The 25,138-nt window shown below is 41.0% G+C and overlaps 1 protein-coding gene across 9 annotated transcripts in view; it reads right to left on the minus strand.

The window, feature by feature from the left end:
* The window catches only part of LOC115107700 (receptor-type tyrosine-protein phosphatase kappa), a 164,249-nt gene extending 145,283 nt beyond the window's left edge, over nt 1–18,966 (minus strand). For 6 of the 9 annotated variants that reach the window (XM_029631239.2, XM_065008731.1, XM_065008732.1 and 3 more), the window contains exon 1: nt 18,768–18,966. In XM_029631239.2, the coding sequence (XP_029487099.1) occupies nt 18,768–18,840 (73 nt within the window). In that variant the 5' untranslated portion in view covers nt 18,841–18,966. The remainder of the gene's footprint in view (nt 1–18,767) is intronic. The other 3 variants (XM_029631243.2, XM_029631242.2, XM_029631237.2) reach the window with 1 other exon arrangement.
* Between the last annotated feature and the right edge of the window lie 6,172 nt (nt 18,967–25,138).

A 25,138-nucleotide genomic window follows, 5' to 3' on the forward strand; every position in this document is an offset into this window, starting at 1 on the left:
AGCAAGGCCTGATGCGTCAATTCTGACATTTTACAATGCAATATGCAATGATTTTGTCTATATTATGCAGTAAATATGCAGTGAACGGTGGAATTTGCGATCCCTCTTTTTGTAGCATGGTGATTGGTCAGTTATAGGTCAATGATTTGACTGTTTTATGTGGAAATAGTACAGTGATTGGTCAAATTTGCAAGCCCTGGCATAATATGCAGGAAATTATTGAGTATTGTAACAGGCAGATATAAACAATACATTAATATACTGAATGACTGCCCTTTACTCTGTGATGCTAATCACGGCAACATCACGAAAGAGTTGCCGTTAAGTTAATATTCAAGACCATCCAGTAACGGGTAGAATCGAACAGAATAAAAACAAATTATGAATTAAAATGCTCATGTTAAAATGTCAAGATCAACTCTAGAGTAGAACAGTAAACCTGATTTAAAAAAAACATTGACAAAACTACTTTAGGACTTTAACTAACTGCTTTCATTTCAATTAGCCTGTGATCTCCTTTCATTTGGGTAACAGCATCTGATGAGTCGGCATTGATGATTTCACTGTGAATCAGCGTGAGTGACCTGCGTCATCAATTCATCTTCATTTTCACAGAGTAATTGACTACTGTCAGCCATAGGTTCAGCCATGCTAACGACAGCACATAGCCAGGAAGGCGGAAGGCAACACGCAGTCAGAGATCGTCCAATTGCTATGACTACATGTTTGAATCCTGACTGCTAATGATTCAACTCATCTAAAAAAACAATATTCAAACTCCCCCAACTCTGTTTTCTCCATCAGTGACACCATGGGCAAATGTGTGTCAAAGTTTAAGTGTGTCACCTGTCACAATTACTTCAGTGGGAATGGGGGGGTGTAGAATGTCCAATACAGCTATAGACGGATAGTCTGAGCAATGCCATTACCCTGAAATACCTCTATGAATTGTTCTTTCCCACTTCATCACATGAATCTGCAGCGATCCTAGAGATAAAGTGGTGGCTATTGACCCCAATAACGCATCTGTGTCACTCAAGTGCCAAATCAATTTGACTTTCAACAAGAAACTTTGTCTTGGTGTTAAAAATAAGTATTCATACTCAGACAGAGCATGCACATACCTCCATGACATATATTAAACTACAACATGGATGTCTGGAGCATAGGTACTATTAAAAAAAGTCTACATTTGTGTGGCATGTTAGGCAAAATAAACCAGAATGAGGGTTGAGTTGCAAAATGACTTTGGGTTTGGGTTTCTCACTTTTAAATGTTAATATTCTGGGTTTCCCGAATGGTTCAGCGGTCTAAGGCATCGCAGTGCTAGAGGCGTCACTACAGACCTGGGTTTGATTCCAGGCTCTGTCACAACCAGCCGTGATCAGGAGTCCCATAGTGCGTTGCACAATTGGTCCAGCGTCGTCCGAGTTAGGGGAGGGTTTGGTCGGGGAGGCTTTACTTGGCTCATCATGCTCTAGCGACTCGTGGCGGGCTGGGCGTTTGCAGGCTGACCTTGGTCGTCAGTTGAACGGTGTTTCCTCCGGCACACTGGTGCGGCTGGCTTCCAGGTTATTCTTGTGGGTGTTAACTTCTTATGGCTGGGAGCAGTATTGAGTAGCTTGGATGAATAAGGTGCCCAAAGTAAACAGCCTGCTCCCCAGTCTCAGTTGCTAATATATGCATATTATTATTAGTATTGGATAGAAAACGCTCTGAAGTTTCTAAAACTGTTTGAATGGTGTCTGTGCGTATAACAGAACTCATATGGCAGGCAAAAACCTGAAGAGAAATCAAAACAGGAAGTGAGAAATCTGAGGTTGGTATGTACTCAACACAGTTTTTGCTTCTACACCTGCATTGCTTGCTGTTTGGGGTTTTAGGTTGGGTTTCTGTACAGCACTTTGAGATATTAGCTGATGTACGAAGGGCTATATAAATACATTTGATTTGAGTTCCCATTGAAATCCGCTTGCGATATTAATGATGTTGCACTTCCTAGGGCTTCTACTAGATGTCAACCGTCTATAGAAATTTGAATGTGGCTTCTACTGTGCGTGGGACTGAATGACAGCAGAATGAGTCAGGTGTCTGGCAGTCAGCCATTTTCTCGTCATGCACATGATAGCGACCTGCGTTCCATTGCTCCTGAAAACACAAAGGAATACTCCGGTTGGAACTTTATTGAAGATTAATGTTAAAAACATCCTAATGATTGATTCTGTACTTAGTTTGAAATGTTTATTCGACCTGTAATATAACTTTTTGAAGTTTTTGTCCGACGTAACGCTGACCAGAACGAGCGTTTGGATATGTATACCAAACGCGCTAACAAAAGTAGCTAATTGGACATAACGGACATTATCGAACAAATCAAGCATTTATTGTGGACCTGGGATTCCTTGGAGTGCATTCTGATGAAGATCATCAAAGGTAATGGAATATTTAGCAAATAGTTTATGGTTTATGTTGACTACAACATGGCGGGTATTTTGACTTGATTGTTCTGAGCGCCATCTCAGATTATTGCATGGTTTGCTTTTTCAGTAAAGTGTTTTTGAAATCTGACACAGCGATTGCATTAAGGAGAGGTATATCTATAATTCCATGTGTATAACTTGTATTATCATCTACATTTACGATGAGTATTTCTGTTGAATTGATGTGGCTATGCAAAATCACTGGCTGTTTTTGGAACTAGTGAATGTAACGCGCCAATATAAACTCAGATTTTTTTATATAAATATGAACTTTATCAAACAAAACATACATGTATTGTGTAACATGAAGTCCTATGAGTGTCATCTGATGAAGATCATCAAAGGTTAGTGATTCATTTTATCTCTATTTGTGGTTTTTGTGACTCCTCTCGTTGGCTGGAAAAATGGCTGTTTTATTGTGACCAGGTGCTGACCTTACATAATTGTTTGTGGTGCTTTCGCCATAAATCCTATTTGAAATCGGATACTGTGGTGGGATTAACAACAAGAATACCTTTAAAACAGTAGAAGATTGCTGTATGTTTGAGGAATTTTAATTATGAGATTTCTGTTGTTTTGAATTTGGCACCCTGCACTTTTAGTGGCTGTTGTCATATCATCCCGGTAACAGGATTGCAGCCAAAAGAGGTTTTAAGAAGCGTGGTTTGGCAAGTCAGGTTTCGGAGGACGCATGACTTGACCTTCGCCTCCCGAGCCCGTTGGGGAGTTGCAGCGATGAAACAAGATATAAATAAAAATATATATATATATATATTTTTTTTTTTCAACATTCTGTTAACTCATACCAAAATAATGTTGTTGACTCATCCTATGTTCGTATGTGACCAAAGTATAAATTGAAGGGGGGGGGGTATATGCCCACACCATTCTGTTGTTGGAGTACGACCTCACCATTCCAACACAGAAAAAGCACATTTTTACCATACTTAATTACATTTTTTGTAAGGAAAACTTAATTTATATTGTAATAAATTATAGGTCATATTTCATGGAAATCTGGAAACACTGGACAGTTCATTTAAATAAAATCTACATCTCCAAAAACACTCTTCAGCCACAGAGCAATTCAACCAGACGTTTTCAGCAAAGTAAGATGTGGCATTTTGTAGATTCTGTGGACGTTTCAGGAGGTTAGAGGTTAAACTAAGGGTAATTAACATTCATTGTGGGCTTTGAATTGTCAAAATATGTGAGTAAGCAGCAGAGACAGAAACACTAGCAGACCCTCCACTTACACAGAGTCATCACTGTCTATTAGATTAGCCTTTAAATTCAGGGCCACACTAGGCTGGCTGGGGGGATTTACACAAGGGTGTCTTGTGTATACTACCATCGCTGCCTGCATACACACAGAGCCACAGTGATCATTGGCCTCAGTCATAGAATTACATATAGAATACATTTTAAAAAGGTAAATTATAGGATCCTTATAGAGAGATGCATAGATCATATATGTATATAGAGCATAGTTTATGGATAAAGAACAAATTATTCACAAAATACGTTTTTATCTATTACCAGAGGCTTTGACTGACAGTTTTTTTGCAGACACTATGAGGGTTCATGAATCAGAGCTAAATATTAACACATTCTATGTTTGAATACAAATATAATTGGATAGCATATATAATTTAATGTTTTTGCAAAGGTAACACTTTGACAATGGCCAAACCAAAGTAAAGCCAGACATTATTTTGAAATATTTCAATGTGCTTCAAATAACGTACTTTTCCACAGTGACATTTCACCGTCTATAATAGTTGAACCACTTGAGCAAAAATATATGTTGTGTTAAAAATCGCCATTTGATAGCATAACTGCCATCCGCACTCCCTGGAATTTGCCTCTGGCTCTGTGTTGGCAATCACTAACACAATTTCCTTGAGCAAACTGTGTGCCGCAGTGTATGCCCAGTAAAAAAAATATGAACTACCTGGGGGTCAAATGTCACAATACAAAGATATTTGTAATTACGCATTGCAGCTGAGGTGGCAATCAAATATTAATAGAGACCTGGAAATATGTGGGAGGAAGTCAGGTTTTAGCCATCTCGGTTTATCACTTCCTCCGCCTACAGGAAGGTGATAGAAAGGCCTTTTCCATCACACTAGTTAAAACAATTTGGTGATACATCAAGCAGGAGAAAAGGGGGAAATCAATCAAGAGATCTGGGCTAACCGCCCTTGACAGAGTTTCTGACGGGGGATATGAAGGATCACATACACAGGGGCTGCGAGAACAGACCTCCAACTTCCCTGCATGCACCCTGGAAGACTCTGTCACCCCGTATCATCCCCACAGTTCAGACAGCCTCCTCATTAAGACAGGCTGTCAGGCCTGGGAGTCCACAGTCTTACAATGAAATACCTGCCAAGACGCATCAATGTAAACAACATGGCACAAACTACTCAAAAAAAGCCTACTATGACATGCACATGGGTAAATGAATGGGGGTCTTATTAATGAAAGTGTTTCCTTTGTGTGATTAAAACCCCCCACACATAACAACAGGCTCTGGGTGAACGAGTTGGTAAGGACGAATCATAGGAATACTTGTATTGATAAGGATGAACAAAAAGCTGATGTAAAATTCTACACACAAAACTACAAAATGTCATTTCCCATGTCAAGCCTATGGTGCAAAGTATTTTAGTGTTCAACAGAGTCCTCCCCTCAAACCCCTCTCTATCAAAGGAGAGATTAGTGTTCTTGGTTCTGTGCGCCTTCGATTGACACAGAGTGACTCTGGCCCACAACATACAGAAGTGGACAAGAGCCAAGAAGGCACACGGACACTTTGGGAAGACCTGATAAGCTGCATGGATAGGGAATGGGTTTTAAACCACCCTCCCCCTAAAAGTAACTTGCCATGACGTGTTCATACAGGGAAACAGTGTTTTCTTAGCATGAAAAAGCAATTGGAGAGAAAACATTGAAATCACTCCCAAGTCTTGACAAAGATGGATTGAGGAACTGATTACAGAGTAAAGATCCTCAGTTATGTTTGATTCATCATAATTCCCCAACACTTCTGCTAATCTACTTCACTGAGAGGACAACTGTGATCTTGTATCCTGAACCATGTCCTGTTTCTGAGGAGAGGAGAGACTGACTAAACCATGTGCTCACATCAAAGACCCAATACGATCACAGCACTGGCAGGTTCAGGTGGCATCCAAAACCAAGCTACTTGCAAAGGATCTGAGAAAGAGTTTAATCTGTCACCAAAGTCCTCTGCCGCATCCACTTACATGGAGTTCATTCAGACCCCTTGACTTTTTCCACATTTTGTTACCTTACATCCTTATTCTAAAATTGATTAAATTGTGTTTTTTCCCCTCAATGTATAAACAATACCCCATGACAAAGCAAAAATGACAAAGCAAAAACAGGTTTTTAGAAAAAAACTGATATAGCATATTTACATAAGTATTCAGACCCTTTAATCAGTACTTTGTTGATGCAGTTTTGTCAGCGATTACAGCCTCAAATCTTCTTGGGTATGATGCTACAAGCTTGGGACACCTGTATTTGGGGAGTTTCAGCCATTCTTCTCTGCAGATCCTCTCAAGCTTTGTCAGGTTGGATGGAGAGTGTCGCTGCACAGCTCTTTTCAGGTCTCTCCACCGATGTTTCCTCGGGTTCTGGCTGGGCCACTCAAGGACATTCAGAAACTTATCCTGAAGACGGTCCTGCGCTGTCTTGGCTATGTGCTTAGGGTCGTTGTCCTGTTGGAAGGTGAACCTTCGCTCCAGTCTGAGGTCTTGAGCGCTCTAGAGCAGGTTTTCAGCAATGATACTTCACTGTAGGGATGGTGCCACGTTTCCTCCAGACATCACTTGGCCTTCAGGCCAAGGAGTTAAATCTGGTTTCATCAAACCAGAGAATCTTGTTTCTCATGGTCTGAGAGTCCTTTAGGTGCCTTTTGGAAAACTCAAAGCGGGCTGTCCTGTGCCTTTTACTGAGGAGTGGCTTCGTCTGGCCATTCTACCATAAAGGCCTGATTAGTGGAGTGCTGCAGAGATGTTTGTACTTTAGGAAGTGTTGCACTTAATTCTCTCTTTCTCTCTGAGGACCTGAGCCCTAGGACCATGCCTCAGGACTACCTGGCATGATGACTCCTTGCTGTCCCCAGTCCACCTGGCCGTGCTGCTGCTCCAGTTTCAACTGTTCTGCCTGCGGCTATGGAATCCTGACCTGTTCACCGGACGTGCTACCTGTCCCCGACCTGCTGTTTTCAACTCTCTAGAGACAGCAGCAGCGGTAGAGATACTCTTAATGATCGGCTATGAATAGCCAACTGACATTTACTCCTGAGGTGCTGACTTGCTGCACCCTTGACAACTACTGTGATTATTATTATTTAACCATGCTGGTCATTTATGAACATTTGAACATCTTGGCCATGTTCTGTTATAATCTCCACCCGGCACAGCCAGAAGAGGACTGGCCACCCCTCATAGCCTGGTTCCTCTCTAGGTTTCTACCTAGGTTTTGGCCTTTCTAGGGAGTTTTTCCTAGCCACCGTGCTTCTACACCTGCATTGCTTGCTGTTTGGGGTTTTAGGCTGTGTTTCTGGACAGCACTTTGAGATATCAGCTGATGTACGAAGGGCTTTATAAATACATTTGATTTGGAAGGTTCTCCCATCTCCACAGAGGAACTCTAGAGCTCTATCAGTGACCATCGGGTACTTGGTCACCTCCCTGACCAAGGCCCTTCTCCCCCGATTCCTTAGTTTGGCCAGGCGGCCAACTCTAGGACGAGTCTTGGTGGTTCCAAACTTCTTCCATTTAAGAATGATTGAGGCCACTGTGTTCTTGGGGAACTTCAATGCTTCAGAAATGTTATGGTACCCTTCCCAGGAACTGTGCCATGACACAAACCTGTCTCGGAGCTCTAGGACAATTCCTTCGACCTCATGGGCTGGTTTTTGCTCTGACATGCACTGTCAACAGTGGGACCTTATATAGACAGGTTTGTGCCTTTCTAAATCATGTCCAATAAATTGAATTTACCACAGGTGGACTCCAATCAAGGTGTAGAAACATCTCAAGGATGATCAATGGAAACAAGATGCACCTGAGCTCAAGTTCGAAGAAGACTCAAGGCTGTAATCTCTGTTGAGGTGCTTCAGCAAAAGTACTGAGTAAAGGGTTTGAATATTTATGTAAATGTGACATTTCAGTCATTTTCTTAGAAATTTGCAAAAATTTCATAAAATAATTTTTTACTTTGTCATTATGTGGTTTTGTGTGCATATTGATGAAGAAGAAAATGTATTTAATCTATTTAAGAATAAGGCTGTAACATAACATCTGGAAAAAGTCAAGGGGTCGAAATACTTTCAGAATGCACTGTATGTCAAGCATTAGTGGTTTTCAGTTTTAAGCTCCGTGACAAGTAAACATTTTGAACCAGCAATGACGTTAGAAAAGCATTGGCTCACTTTGGACTTTTCTTGGCATTTGTTTTATGTGCTTGACACAACTCAAACTGGCGCAAACAATAGTTTGAGCAACAAACCTTACCTTCAAGCTTGACGTTGCCCAGACAGAGAATGAGAAAAGGAAGAGGCCAATTTCCTGATTAATCGAGTGTAAAAGTACTCTGAGGAGGGCAAGTCAGTGAATGGTGAGTGATTTTCCTAATGACACTCCGAGGTTAAATGTGGGCCAATGTTAATGGAGAGTGGAGGCCCAGGCACAGAAATGCCAGGACCCTGAAGTATTACTTACTCTGAACTTTGCTCTAATTTATCACCTTCTTAAAACAGTTTGATGCTTTCCATTTCTCTACCTCAGATTTTTTTCTGCACAATTGTTTTAACCTCTTAATAAAAGAACCTGACAGAGAAGACAAACTCTCACAGACAAAAACAAGGATAAAGACAGCCTCTGAGAAATACCTAAAAACTGTGTTGTTTTTTAAAAGATGACTTGGAATGCCTTGAAAGTAAAAATGTTCCTATTTCCACACACAGAACAAAGGAGCAAGGTCAAAAAGATTGCTGAATTGGCAATCCACAAAGAGGTATGCTGGATTGAAACAATATACATGAAATATTCCCTTCTCTGCTTCTCAGCTCCTCTGTTGCCTGTTTTCAGCCTTTAGGAGGGGTAGGAGAAACAACAGTCCAATGTTATCCATGGAGAAGAAACACCCCATTGGAAAAGGATTTCAGGAATTAACATACAAACAGAGCTAGAAAAAATTACACTGCTTTCAGGATTATATTTCAAATAGAGCGGTGAAAATAATCATTTTTTATTCCATCATCATCAACACACACAGTTTGAGCTACCTTTGAAACATTGCATTAAGCGTGGCAAAGCCATTGTTTTCCAAGCGACATAATTCTGATTGGGTAATCCGATTGGGCTTCTCCCAAGCAGCAGAATCACAGCTATTTAACCCTCATCTCTAGGCTGCTGTAGATGTTCACATTTCTTCATTAGAGATGGACTGCCATGAGATAATGTTAACCTGCTGGGTTACCTTGACCCTTTCAAAGTTCTCAGCTGGATATAAATGATGTCACTGACAAACAAGGGATGAACTTCCAGCACCCGCACCTCCATTCAGAATACTAATGAGGCTTTAAGCCAAGCTGCGTCTGACAGCTTCAAATTCAGCCCCATGTTATGTCAGATGAGGAGAATGTACATGTATGGGCTAGGAACCACTATTTCCCCCCCTTTGTGTATCTACAATCAAGTTGTCATGTCTCCAGAATAAAGGTTAGTCTATCCCAGAAATATACAGTGTTCCGTCCTTCAAAATGGCTGGCTTTACCCAAATGACCCTGTTAATTTCAGTTCAAACCCACAGAGCTGGTTAACCTAAACCACATGTGGGGGGGGGACGTCCTGAGTGGACCTTGGGAACACAAATACTGGAATCAGTTGGGGGCCTTTTAGGAGTTGCATGGAGAGGAGTTTGGGGGCACTACTTTTCTCAAACGTCATCATATATACCACACAAGAGGGGGGAAAATAAACTGAGGCCTAGGACACAAACATCCCATGGGCTCTGTTATTCATACAGTAAGCATATCTCTTCTGGACATAACTCACCAAGATATACAAAGGCAGACTATCTTAACTTATTCTACATCAAGAGCACATTCTTCCCTGTCCAGTTTACTGCTTCTGACTAACTGTGCACATAATTTACCAAGACCTATCATAACATTTGCCTTGAGGCAAAACTTGAAAAAGTACATTAAAAAATTACTTTCTGTATACAGCTATGAGTGGGTGAGCGGGGTAATCTAGGCAATGCTCCATAAGTACGTGTGTGGGTAAGGAAAGTGCTGGGGGTGTCCTGGGGGGGGGGGGTCTGCTTAACATCAACGCATTAAAAAGACTGGGGGAGGTGGGAGGGGCCACAGGGGTTATGATTCAAATCTATATCATTAACATTAATTTGCGCTGCCTTAAAAACCAAATCCTCTTTCCTGAAAAGCCTCCCTTTTAAATTCAACAAATAACACAACAAAAGTGATCATGAGGATCATGTGTATCTTAAAGCTTTGTTGTCTGGTTTTACAAATGACAGTAAACAGATTAAGTATATTAACAATGCCATTTATTTTCTTGGAAATAATGATACATTGAGGAAATAAAGATGAAGAACTGTCAAACATCAAATGCTACATAATAAATTACCTAAATTACAATTGGTTTGTACTGTTAACTTTACCTTTGTAAAACAATCCAGACAAGTATAGTGCCAGACAGACATGTACTGAGGGGTAAACATAAAGCCTCTCAGACAGAAAAGGCAACAATCTTCTTTCGTTATCGGTTTTCAGCCCTGAGCTGCTTTGGCTGTGGGAGAATTCCACTCTAATATGACGTTGAGACTTCATTCCTCAGGAGGTTTCAGACACAGGTATAGAGCAGTTAAAGGCAGATGATATTCAGACTGCTGATTGATTGATTTATGGAAATTTGACTCCACCTGAGAGACAGATAGGAGGACGGAAGTGGTGGTGGGGTAGATCACTGTGTGTCAATCACACACACAGCAGCTCCACGCTGTAGCAGCATGTCGACTACACACACTCAACCATTAACTACAGACATGTCTACAGAAAGAAAAGTCATTCACAAGGAGCAGACGGCATGGCATTCAATAGGAATGAGCATTTGCAATCTGAGGTACTGAGCTTGTATGTAGGTCATATTCAGTAATTCAATATCTCCAAATGACTATAAAGTAATCTGATCACAGTCAATTATTGGACCTTCTTTTCCACACTGCCAAAAATAGTCTCATACACTTTAGTTATAAGCATTTGAATTAACTAGTCAACTGCAAAGCATTTTGTTGTTCGCCCCACTAAATGCCACAATTTAGACGATGGGCATATATATATATATATATAAATATATATATATATATATATATTTATATATATATATATATATATATATATATATACATTGCTATATATATACATTGCTCAAAAAAATAAAGGGAACACTTAAACAACACAATTTAACTCCAAGTCAATCACACTTCTGTGAAATCAAACTGTCCACTTAGGAAGCAACACTGATTGACAATACATTTCACATGCTGTTGTGCAAATGGAATAGACAACAGGTGGAAATGATAGGCAATTAGCAAGACACCCCCAATAAAGGAGTGGTTCTGCAGGTGGTGACCACAGACCACTTCTCAGTTCCTATGCTTCCTGGCTGATGTTTTGGTCACTTTTGAATGCTGGCAGTGCTTTCACTCTAGTGGTAGCATGAGACGGAGTCTACAACCCACACAAGTGGCTCAGGTAGTGCAGCTCATCCAGGATGGCACATCAATGCGAGCTGTGGCAAGAAGGTTTGCTGTGTCTGTCAGCGTAGTGTCCAGAGCATGGAGGCGCTACCAGGAGACAGGCCAGTACATCAGGAGACGTGGAGGAGGCCGTAGAAGGGCAACAAACCAGCAGCAGGACCGCTACCTCCGCCTTTGTGCAAGGAGGAGCAGGAGGAGCACTGCCAGAGCCCTGCAAAATGACCTCCAGCAGGCCACAAATGTGCTTGTGTCTGCTCAAACGGTCAGAAACTCCAAACTCCATGAGGGTGGTATGAGGGCCCGACGTCCACAGGTGGGGGTTGTGCTTACAGCACAACACCGTGCAGGACGTTTGGCATTTGCCAGAGAACACCAAGATTGGCAAATTCGCCACTGGCGCCCTGTGCTCTTCACAGATGAAAGCAGGTTCACACTGAGCACATGTGACAGATGTGACAGAGTCTGGAGACGCCGTGGAGAACGTTCTGCTGCCTGCAACATCTTCCAGCATGACCGGTTTGGCGGTGGGTCAGTCATGGTGTGGGGTGGCATTTCTTTGGGGGGCCGCACAGCCCTCCATGTGCTCGCCAGAGGTAGCCTGACTGCCATTAGGTACCGAGATGAGATCCTCAGACCCCTTGTGAGACCATATGCTGGTGCGTTTGGCCCTGGGTTCCTCCTAATGCAAGACAATGCTAGACCTCATGTGGCTGGAGTGTGTCAGCAGTTCCTGCAAGAGGAAGGCATTGATGCTATTGACTGGCCCGCCCGTTCCCCAGACCTGAATCCAATTGAGCACATCTGGGACATCATGTCTCGCTCCATCCACCAACGTCACGTTGCACCACAGACTGTCCAGGAGTTGGCGGATGCTTTAGTCCAGTTTTGGGAGGAGATCCCTCAGGAGACCATCCGCCACCTCATCAGGAGCATGCCCAGGCGTTGTAGGAAGGTCATACAGGAACGTGGAGGCATCACACACTACTGTGCCTTTTTTACTTGTTTTAAGGACATTACATCAAAGTTGGATCAGCCTGTAGTGTGGTTTTCCACATAAATTTTGAGTGTGACTCCAAATCCAGACCTCCATGGGTTGATAAATTTGATTTCCATTGATCATTTGTGTGATTTTGTTGTCAGCACATTCAACTATGTAAAGAAAAAAGTATTTAATAAGAATATTTCATTCATTCAGATCTAGGATGTGTTATTTTAGTGTTCCCTTTATTTATTTATTTGAGCAGTGTATATATACAGTGGGGAGAACATGTATTTGATAAACTGCCGATTTTGCAGGTTTTCCTACTTACAAAGCATGTAGAGGTCTGTAATTTTTATCATATGTACACTTCAACTGTGATAGATGGAATCTAAAACAAAAATCCAGAAAATCACATTCACACCAAAGAAAAACGGAGTAAATTCCTCCCAAACACGAATGACATGTGATAGATGTTCATTCACTCCGGCAGACCACACTCATATATTTTATGTGTGTTCTAAGCTGACTGAGTATTTGTCATCCTATTTTTAATACTTTCTCTAAAATTCTAGACATTGACCTGCAGCCTTGTCCTCTAATAGCCATATTTGGAGTACCATCTTTGTTGCCTAGTCTCACTAAAAGTAAAGCGGACGTTGTAGATTTTGGCTCCCTCATAAGAATATTTTAAATAACCTATTTACCAGACGGTGTCAGAGGAATGCCCTAACAATTGTCAAAGACACCAGCCACCCAAGTCATAGACTGTCCTCTCTGCTACTGCAAGGCAAGCAGTACCGGAGCGCCAAGTCTGGGTCCAAAAGGCTCCTGAACAGCTTCTAACCCCAAGACTGCTGAACAGTTAATCAAATGGCTACCCTGACTACTTGCATTGACCCCCTTTTTATTTGCACCGGCTCTATACACACTCACTGAACTCTTCCCACACACACTCACACATACTCCAACACACACAGACTACATTCGCTCACACACACATTGATGCCACACACACACACACTTTCACATATGCTGCTGCTACTCTAATAATTATCCATCCTGAATGCCTAATACATTTTACCCCTACCTACATGTACATATCACCTCAACCACCTTGTACCCTTGCACATTGACTCGGTAGCAGTACTAGATCTCCTTAAACACTCCAACCAGAACAAAAAAAGCCAAAATACCAAAAATGTAATCTATCATAGGTTTCTTTTTCTCTCCCACTCTCCTATTAGGAAAAGTCCAGTCAGCTTTCAAAAGAAGCTTAAGGGCAGGCATCAGAATAGACCACCAAAAATGCCATGACGGATTTAATCTCCAAAATGCTGTGATGACAAAGACTGGGGATAACTGGGGTCTGAGACATTCACCGGGGCCCGGAACACAAACAATTGCAGAACATCTCTCCATGTCCCAAATAGACAGGAGAATGATGCATGCTCAGAGCAGACACACACCATCACTGTGCTCCCATGCAGAGCTTCAAGTGCAACTCCACAAGGCCTTTCTTGTCTTGCGTGTTACAAAGGGCCTAGAGCCCGTGTTGTAGTGGGCCGATACCGATTATTCGGCCGATTTAAAAAAAAAATCTATTTGTAATGACAATTGCTACAAAACTGAATGAACACTTATTTTAACTTAATATAATACATCAATAAAATCAATTTAGCCTCAAGTAAATAATGAAACATGTTCAATTTGGTTTAAATAATGTAAAAACAAAGTGTTGGAGAAGAAAGTAAAAGTGCAATATGTGCCATGTAAGAAAGCTAACGTTTATTTTCCTTGCTCAGAACATGAGAACATATGAAAGCTGGTGGTTCCTTTTAACAAGAGTCTTCAATATTAGGTAAGAAGTTTTAGGTTGTAGTTATTATAGGAATTATAGGACTATTTCCCTCTATACCAATTGTATTTCATTAAACTTTGACTATTGGATGTTCTTATAGGCACTTTAGTATTGCCAGTGTAACAGTATAGCTTCCGTCCCTCTCCTCGCTCCTCCCTGGGCTCGAACCAGCAACACAACGACAACAGCCACCATCGAAGCAACGTTACCCATGCAGAGCAAGGGAAACAACCACTGCAAGGCTCAGAGCGAGTGATGTTTGAAACGCTATTAGCGCGAGCTAACTAGCTAGCCATTTCACTTTGATTACACCAGCCTCATCTCGGGAGTTGATAGGCTTGAAGTCACAAACAGAAATGCTTCACGCACAACGAAGAGCTGCTGGCAAAACGCACAAAAGTGCTGTTTGAATGAATGTTTAAGCGCCTGCTTCTGCCTACCACCGCTCAGTCAGATACTTAGATACTTGTATGCTCAATCAGACTATATGCAACGCAGGACACGCTAGATAATATCGAGTAATATCATCAACCATGCGTAGTTAACTAGTGATTATGATTGATTGTTTTGTATAAGATAAGTTTAATGCTAGCTAGCAACTTACTTTGGCTTACTGCATTTGCGTAACAGGCAGTCTCCTTGTGGATTGCAACGAGAGAGAGGCAGGTCGTTATTGCGTTGGACTAGTTAACTGTAAGGTTGCAAGATTGGATCCCCCAAGCTGACAAGGTGAAAACCCACCGTTCCTAAGCCGTCATTGAAAATAAGAATGTGTTCTTAAACTGACTTGCCTAGTTAAATAAAAGGTGTAAAAAATGTATTTTTATTTTTTTAAATAAAATGTCAAATTAAAATCGGCAAATTGGCGCCCAAAAACACAGATTTCGATTGTTATGAAAACTTGAAATCGGTCCTAATTAATCGGCCATTCCGATTAATCGGTCGACCTCTAGCCTGAACAGGAATTAAAATCTCCTATTAGTCCGGTTCAGAATATATCGGTCTGAGTGGGTACCTCCTGGGGCCAAATAAACACTTAGAGCCCAGGGCCTTGGAAAAACCACAGACATTTGATGGTGTATGGTAAAAGGGTCATTGGATGCGTTATTCAAGGTGGTAGGCCTGTGTTTAACACATCTGTCGGGTTTAAAACAAGAACAAACTTGCTTATTAATTTGTAATCCCAAGAAAAACTGGTAGATGGATAACATGCTGACAAAACATTTACAAGTGCAAGTCTGAATAAATAAATAAGAGAAATGATACAGAGGCTGCTGATTTTGAGGAAAACTACATTTAAAATCCATACCGTTGCAAAATCACTTGACACATTTTTGTCAGGTATTGATTCACCATGCATAATCTAAAGCTTCAGAAAATGAAGGGAACAATACCTGGCTGCATGCTGCAAATAGATTTTGTTGAGGCTACACATAAAATATACATACATTTCTCTCGCAGGTGCTAAGATAAGCAACTTCTCTCACTGTCGCCTAACCTGTAGTCTAATAAAACTAAGATATAAGACTCCTTGTGCTGCTCTGAGTCGTCAGCAGAGGCGTCTTATTGTTATTGAACAGAAAGGGGTAGATGTTCCTCTGTATTGCCTCACTCACTTGACCATGGTCTACCATGACCTATGTTTTACTGAGGGGGCATGGTCGTTTTATGAAACCATGTTGCCTTTTTTAAACCAGACCAAGATGGAAACACTGGACAAAGCATGCAGTAAACATGTTCTTGGGAAAAGTTGTGTGCATGAAAAACTGGAAGCTGAGATGTAGTGAAGGATACCCCATTAGGCCTTGGAGCAACTGAAAATACTCACTCTCCTGTGCACAAAGATCAAAGACAAAAGGTACTGGAAATAAAAGCATTACAATTAATTGTTTGTCAGATCAACCAATAAGACTGAGGTTAGGCTTGTTCTTGCTAGTACTGACTGACCATATGAAAGCCTGAATAGTGTTCTTCTAATTAGGGGTCCATTTTGAATACATCTCACCCAGTAACAGCTGTTCCTCTCCTGCAGCGTCTACCTTTTGATTAATGGCCATCTCTCCCAAGAGTCATTCACACCTGATTCTCTGATAGGTGAGCAAATAAATTAGTTTGCTACTCTGTTACTTAGGCAACCACAGAGATATTACAAAGAAAATACTAAATGGTAACTGCAGATCAATATCATTTAAAAAGACTCTGTAACAACTGGAGTTATTTCATGTTATTGCACACACACACGCATCACAACTAAATGAATGTGTACTATTTGGCCAACTTCATGTGAACTGTAGCCAGCAAAGCAAAGTGTCTATTTTACAAGAAAGAATCGAGTTAACCTCTTACATGCAGTGGTTTATTGTCCCAAATCTTGTGAGAGCAGAACTAGCCTTTTCTGGAGAGAGGGCCATTAACAGAGCTACAGTGAGACAGCTGCACAGAGACCATATTGCGCATTCAAGGTGGCATAGTACAACAGCCAGGAGTCATCAGGTCACATTGAATCAGGACAGGGGCTCCTGTCGAATGATAGCACAGCTCAGTAACTCACCCTTCACCGGTTTGTCCATTTGCGCTGCGGCCAGATGGAAGCAACAGAAAATATATAAGTGGATTAGCACACCGATTTGTGTCTTTTCATCGCAGAGCAGCATTGGTTTATGAAATGTAAAATGATCTTCTAGCTCATTTCCTAATAACACCAGCATAATCACATAATTTACAAATCAATCTCCAAAATGTGCAATTTGCCATCCTATTTTTTTGATTACTCTAATGTATTAATCCATGGTTAAGACTTTCTGATGAATAAAAACAGCTGTACCCCCCCCCCCCGTGGTGAATTAGTCTGATGATGCAGGTAAGGAATGTGTGTATGCGCTTTGTAGAGGAAGACTTATGGAGGGCCTCTGTTAATCAGCAATAAAAAGGGGAATAGAGGCAGTGGCTAATGATTATGGGATAAATATCTGAACAAATCAGATTCTTAAAGGGGCAGTGCATGAGATTTTACAGTTTCACTTTATGATACTTTTTTATTTAACTAGGCAAGTCAGTTAAGAACTAATTCTCATTTACAATGACGGCCTACCGGGAACAGTGGGTTAACTGCGTTGTTCAGGTGTGAACGACAGATTTTTACATTGTCAGCTCGGGGATTCGATCCAGCAACCTTTCGGTTACTTGCCCAATGCTCTAACCACTAGGTTACCTGCCGCCCCTTACACTCTATGAGGTCAAAATAACACTCTGAAATTGTGAAAATGATTATTAAAATCACCATTTTTGTGTAAGGGCCGTTTGGGGAAAAAATCCTGGAATTTCATCCTGTTTAGGTGGAATGGAGTTTTTGGCCCAGATCATGACCTCACAATCAGATCTAGTTAATCATGACTAGTCATCTTTTATTTGCATATGCATCTTCCTACTATGAAGGTGTAAGCGGGTAGGCTCTAGATGATCCTATCTGCCAATCAGGGCTGTGTAAGTAAATAAATAAAAATATGTAATAACAGGCCAAGAAGATCAGACTGAGCTTCATTTTTTTTTATGGCAAAAGGAGGCTCAGGGAAATACATAGTCATTTATTAGACATACAGTGATGATACAATTTTTAAAAGACTGCATGGAATGATTATTTCAAAAACGTGCTAATTCTTTCAAAACTAAAAGAGACGGATTGCAATGCAAATGAGTGATCAACTATTATTGGTACTTCGAGGAAATTTAATTTACATATATTTAAAATGACAGATAGCATTTCACAGGTTTCGTTGGAATTCGCAATTTAAATGTTTATAGACAACAGGACTCCCTCTCCTGCTGTTTTTCCAAGGCCCCTGGGACAGGGTATGAGAGGAGACGTCAACAGTATGGGATTTCATTTACACAAGAGAAAAAATACATATGTTTGACCATTCCAAATAGTCTAGTAGTAAGCGTATACATTAGACGACAAGAAATACGTCGTTTGACCATTAAAACTAGTGGTTTATTTTAAGAACTTATTGAAGAACAACAGTTTTGTCAATTTAGATAAAAGTGTTGTAACTGAAGGTGAAAAGCATTGCGAGGAATACAAAAATAAATGTAAACCCGAGAGTAAGTTTGTAATTCTGTATTGTATGGTTCCATCTCAGTTTTTATTGTTGCTCATTACTGTACAACCATACCATGCCATATTTCAGGTAACATGATCGAAGTGTCCATACAGACCAATTCAATGTTGTGATCAAGCAGAAATCATGGATCCGAGAACTTCTCAAACATGCTACATTCGGATGCATGCAACCACGAAAGGATGGACTCAAATACTTTCGTTCAAGGACCAGTCAACATTCTGGGACGTAACCGTATATTTTGTACGCAAATTTGCTCTCTATTAGTCTCCCTGCAATAAAGCCACGGCAGGAATCGGACCCGATTGAGAAGTATTGATTCGGGAAACAATATCAGAAAGATTAACATAATTTGCAAAGGTATATTTTGCATATCACTTTTTTTCCGGATCAACAAAATGTAACAACGCACACCTTGATTTAAATTACTGCAACTCAAACATTACCACCAACTTTCCCCTGCTCCGCGTCTATAGTTTTTCACAGAAAGGTTTATAGATCCTTACCTGCCGTGAATTGAGCACCAACACTTAGAATTGAAAAGTAGAGTAGTATGAAGCCAAGTCTACACGTATCCATGTTTGTTTACAGAGTTTTTAAAGTTTTAAAGCAGTTCGAGACGCGAATTATTCCTGTGGATTCCAGCGCTCCATTCTCACCGCTTCACTCTCGCGGACAGCCTACTTTGTTTTTCCGTGAGTGGAAAGAAAGTCCATGACGTCAGTATTGTCCCCTATTCAAACCGCTCTGCTCAGACTAGGTGCTCTGAGATCGACTGCAGGCTCCCCCTAATGTCGGCAAAGCGCTATAACCGCTTAGGTTGCATGCGTCTTTTTCTCTCCAACGGAACATAAAGTGTGTCCAGTTGAATTTCTGTTGCGTTAAATTGTTGATTAACCTGAATTTAATGAGTATGTTGCCTATGGAATAGTAGCTCCAAGAAATGCATTCAGTAAGAACTGAATATTCTTTGTGACCCATCCACAAGGACATTGTCACTTATCACCACCATATAATTCACAGAGAGTGGTACACGAGTTCCATTATGTTCCACCTGTTTACTGGAGGGGGGAATCATAGATGTGTCTCGTGAAAAGAAAAGGGGAGGCGTTAAAGTTGCAGGGTGAGCTGTTTTGTTATTGGACGGGTAGTTTACTTGTAATAACTCAGTAGAATCCCTCTGTCGACACTATAGGGACTTGAATTGAATTGTAAATATGCGTTGCAGATTAAGCAGATATCAAACCTCGAAATCCTTGATTACAGTAACATACCAATCACGCAACAGCAGCAATTGACTTTACTCTCCCATTGATTCATAGGAAGTACTTAACTCTATGTTTGGTCCCTTTGAGGAGACTTGAGGATGACTGCTGACAATTTGCTGCCTTCATGCCTTCATGGGTGTCAAGTCAGTCTGATCATGACATGATAGAGAGATGTAAGGAGAGAGGAAATGTAACCTGATTGTATTTGATCTGGGCTTATAATTACACACCATGGACAGTGAGTCTGTGAGTCTGTCAGACTTACCATACTTGATGCTCAGTTCAGCTCTGCTCCAATGAGACTCACTGACTATTCAGTGAGGGTTTGAGAAGCAGGCCTGGCTGCCATGTAAACAGCTGAGATCAAAGGCTGCTTCTGCATCTCCCTGCTAAGGGTGGGTGGGCCAAAGAGCCTTTGGAAGGTGCCAAACTCAGGTGTCAAAAATGTTTGGACAGCATAGTCAGCTCTGCTCTTGCCTTGCAACACTTACCAAATAACCCTGCTTTGCTCTTTCTGAAACACACAGAGGAAAACTATTTGAACTGACGAATCGAGACAAAGTTTGAAATGGAGAGAATGGGGAAAAGAAAGAAAGAGCCAAGTAGACAACACAGTGAATGTGTTAACGGTGCTCAAGGTTGCCGGTCAGTCCTCGGGATTCGCTAAATGAAAGGGAAAGAAACATAAACCCACTCTTCAAACATCCCTTTTGAGAGAAAGAGTGTAGAGTTCGAGAGGGCTGTAGGTAGGCCATGCTCATTAAAATGGCTATTTTCCTCACTAGGAAAATTCAGAAAATTCAGCAAGCAAACATAGGCTAATGTTTGACTTTTCAATCAATTTATTGACATGAAAGAAATAGTAATAAGACGGTAGTAATGAGTATTTACAGGTAGTTCAGCTGTACGGTAGCCTCAAGACTAGCTGAAGAACAGCAAATATGGGCAGGCTACTCTATTTCTGTGACGATATTCATGAGATTTGGATGGTTACTGCTTTGTTTGACATCACATGGTGCATTTCAATGGGCTTGTTTTATTTCCCAGACTGAGATGCAGGCTCATGGCTATGTGAACCACTGTTTTCAAGCATGATGTGTTTACATTTACATTTACATTTAAGTCATTTGTTTACATTCTGATGCTTTCATACCCAATCCTTATGACTACGTGGCAGGTAAGCACTATGACCAAGCATTTGCATTTTAAGGATGACATAGGGGTTGAGACAGCACACACACACACACACAGACACGCTAGCGTATGCATGCAGGCACACACTTCACAACGAATGTATGAGCATGTACATAAAAATGACAAATGTCTTAAAAGGTGTATACGTGTAAACAGCATAGGGATGATTCATTACTCCCCATAGACTTGCTGAACAAGTCTGTTAATGTTCTATTACAGTGACTGACTGGTGTGTTCAGACATCCAATGAGAGGGGAAAGCATTGTGACCCATTTTAAATTTCACCTTTATTTAACTAGGCAAGTCAGTTGAGAACAAATTCTTATTTTTCAATGACAGTCTAGGAACAGTGGGTTAACTGCCTTGTTCAGGGGGCAGAATGACAGATTTTTACCTTGTCAGCTCGGGGATTTCGATCTTGCAACCTATCGGTTACTAGTCCAACGCTATAACCACTAGGCTACCTGCCACCCCATGATTAGGTTAAATGAGGTGTCTGTTAAACATATCTATCCTAGAACATACACAGCATGTACTGTACCTGTCACGTTCTGACCTTAGTTCTGTTATTATATCTTTGTTTTAGTAGGGTCAGGGCGTGAGTTGGGTGGGTTGTCTATGTTCGTTTTTCTATAATTTGGGATTTCTGTGTTCGGCCTAGTATGGTTCTCAATCAGAGGCAGCTGTCAATCGTTGTCCCTGATTGAGAATCATACTTAGGTAGCCTGGTTTCACTTTTGAGTTGTGGGTGTTTATTTTCCGTGTCAGTGTTTGTGCTACACGGGACTGTTTTGTTTGTGTCGTTGATTCACGTTTATTGTTTTGTATTTCAGTGTTCATTTTGATGAAACATTATGGAAACTTATCACGCTGGGCATTGGTCCTCCGATCCTTCTCGCTACTCCTCCTCAGAAGAGGAGTAACGAGATCCATTACAGTACCGTATCATGTTTGGAGACATTTTACCAAGCACCAATATGTCATGCAAATATGTAAAAAATGTGTCACAGATATGTAATATGTTTTCAAGGCAACATAAGATCATGTTTTGAGGCAATGAACATACACTAGTCAAAGGATCAAGATGTTTATCTTAACAACACAGTATTGTTTCTGCTGTTGAATTTCTAAGTCTACACTTACAGTTTAAGTCTGAAGTTTACATACACTTAGGTTGGAGTCATTAAAACTCATTTTTCAACCACTCCACAAATTTCTTGTTAATTAACAAACTATAGTTTTGGCAAGTCAGTTAGGACATCTACTTTGTGCATGACACAAGTAATTTTTCCAACAATTGTTTACAGACAGATTATTTCACTTATAATTCTATGTATCACAATTCCAGTGGGTCAGAAGTTTACATACACTAAGTTGACTGTGCCTTGAAACAGCATCGAAAATTCCAGAAAATGATGTCATGGCTTTAAAAGCTTCTGATAGGCTAATTGACATAGTTTGAGTCAATTGGAGGGGTACCTGTGGATGTATTTCAATGCCTACCTTCAAACTCAGTGCCTCTTTGCTTGACATAATTGGAAAATAAAAAGAAATCAGCCAAGACCTCAGAAAAGAAATGGTACACCTCTACAAGTCTGGTTCATCCTTGGGAGCAATTTCCAAATGCCTGAAGGTACCACGTTCACCTGTACTCTGTATTCTGTCTCCTAGAGATGAATATACTTTGGTGCAAAAAGTGCAAATCAATCCCAGAACAACAGCAAAGGACCTTGTGTAGATGCTAGAGGTAACAGGTACAAAAGTATCTATATCCACAGTAAAACGGGTCCTATATCGACATAACCTGAAAGGCCGCTCAGCAAGGAAGAAGCCACTGCTCCAAAACCACCATAAAAAAGCCAGACATTACATTTACATTTAAGTCATTTAGCAGACGCTCTTATCCAGAGCTACGGTTTGCAACTGCACATGGGGACAAAGATCGTACTTTTTGGAGAAATGTCCTCTGGTCTGATGAAACAAAAATGTAACTTTTAGGCCATAATGACCATTGTTATGTTTGGAGGAAAAAGGGGGTGCTTGCAAGTCGAAAACACCATCCCAACCGTGAAGCACAGGGGTGGCAGCATCATGTTGTGAGGGTGCTTTGGTGCAGGAGGGACTGGTGCACTTCACAAAATAGATGGCATCATGAGGTCGGAAAATGCTGTGGTTATATTGAAGCAACATCTCAAGACATCAGTCGCAAATGGGTCTTCCAAATGGACAATGACCCCAAGCATGCTTCCAAAGTTGTGGCAAAATGGCTTAAGGACAACAAAGTCAAGGTATTGAAGTGGCCATCACAAAGCCCTGACCTCAATCTCATAGAAAATTTGTGGGCAGAACTGAAAAAGCGGCTGCGAGCGAAGAGGCCTACAAACCTGACTCAGTTACACCAGCTCTGTCAGGAGGAATAGGCCAAAATTCACCCAACTTATTATGGGAAGCTTGTGGAAGGCTACACAAAACGTTTGACCCAAGTTAAACAATTTAAAGGCAATGCTACCAAATACAAATACAATAACTGAGTGTATGTAAACTTCTGATCCTCTGGAAATATGATGAAAGAAACAAAATCTGAAATAAATCATTATCTCTACTATTCTTCTGACGTTCCACATTCTTAAAATAAAGTGGTGATCATAACTGACCTAAAACAGGGAATTTTTACTAGGATTAAATGTCAGGGATTGTGAAAAACTGAGTTTAAATGTATTTGGCTTAGGTATATGTAAACTTCCGACTTCAACTGTACGTGTGTATAGTGCATTTAATCACCCAGGGGAATGGAGAAAACATCCTGCTGTTGGAGGTGTAGTAAAGACCCTTGGTGTTGGCTCAGTGTGGTGTGCACAGTCGTGGCCACAGACAGTGGGCCATGGGGCGAAGTTGGACCAGGAACAGAGATCCCCCACAACAGAGCCCTGGAGGAAATAACACAGGCATAGCAACTGGGAATCAGACACTGTGGTAGCCAGGTGCTACAGCAAAAACCAAGCCCTCTCAATTAAATCTCCAACAGTCGCTGGTTATTACAGATAAGTACTGTATGTGTCGATTGTCTTAGAATACATTTTTTCAGATGTGGAGTGTTACTCAGTGCTGTCAAGTGAGTAATTAGTTAGACTTATAAATATGTAATTGGATAAAGGATCATGGAACGTTTATTAATTTAACCAACATTTTTGTGAAGCCTCTCTCCTTCACTTCTAGCAATGTACAAGTATGTGTGGAGGACCTCATGTCCTCAATGGCAGATCTCCTGAAATGACTTCAGCCACCTCTCTGGCTCGTAATGAAATCCAAGCCACTGTATGTATCATCAATCACACTTGATCCAAGTCTCCAAGAACCACCAGGAGGAGACCTGACTGACAGGTACACATAGGAGTAATAAAGAAGACTAACAGTGTCACAGAAGCGAAAAGAGAGTAGGAACACAAAGGCCTGTTGCGTCGCTCTATAGGTCTGTGTCAAGCTTTCCTTTATCAATGTAATTAATGGAGCTGTGGTATGACCCTGTGATTGCAACCCTAGCTCAGATCTAAATGAATTTGTATCTCTAAAGCATAATCTAACATTCTCAGAAATTATTGTGGCGGTATAAGTGTGCTATATTAAAAACAAGGGTTATTAAAACAGTCGTAAATGCTCTCGCCTGTAGTGGTACCAGACTTTAAGGCAACAATGGAATTCCTGGCCAAAATTCCTTTCGACTTCGAAAAATACATGATCTTACTAGGCCTATATGCCCTTGACTTTATTGTATACAATTTATCAAACTAGACAAAGCATACTCTTTGCTCTACCCTTGATATATTGGTGGGTGTAACGTGCTTTGTCTCTTTTTAGTTTGCCTTTTAATTGCATTTGATATTGATCTAGCATTCCAAAAGTTGGGAAAGTGAACTTGTCCTTTGTAGTTCCTTTTCTGTAATTCATGTGTTACGGCTTTCTTCCGTCGAAGGAGAGTCGGACCAAAATGCAGCGTGGTTAGTTCGATACATCTTTAATAATGAAAAAACACGAACAATAAAAAAACAACAAACGGAAATGTGAAAACCTATACAGCCTATCTGGTGACAACTAACACAGAGACAGGAACAATCACCCACGAAATACTCAAAGAATATGGCTGCCTAAATATGGTTCCCAATCAGAGACAACGATAATCACCTGACTCTGATTGAGAACCGCCTCAGGCAGCCATAGACTATGCTAGACACCCCACAAAAACCCCATGACAAAAACGCACCACAATAACCCATGTCACACCCTGGCCTGACCAAATAAATGAAGACAAACATACTATACTTCGACCAGGGCGTGACAGAACCCCCCCCCCCCCTAAGGTGCGGACTCCCGGACGCACATCAAAACAATAGGGCGTCTGTCCATGGTGGCGGCTCCGG

The sequence above is a fragment of the Oncorhynchus nerka genome, linkage group LG24 (assembly GCF_034236695.1).
Source record: "Oncorhynchus nerka isolate Pitt River linkage group LG24, Oner_Uvic_2.0, whole genome shotgun sequence".
In the NCBI taxonomy this organism is placed as follows: Eukaryota; Metazoa; Chordata; class Actinopteri; order Salmoniformes; family Salmonidae; genus Oncorhynchus; species Oncorhynchus nerka.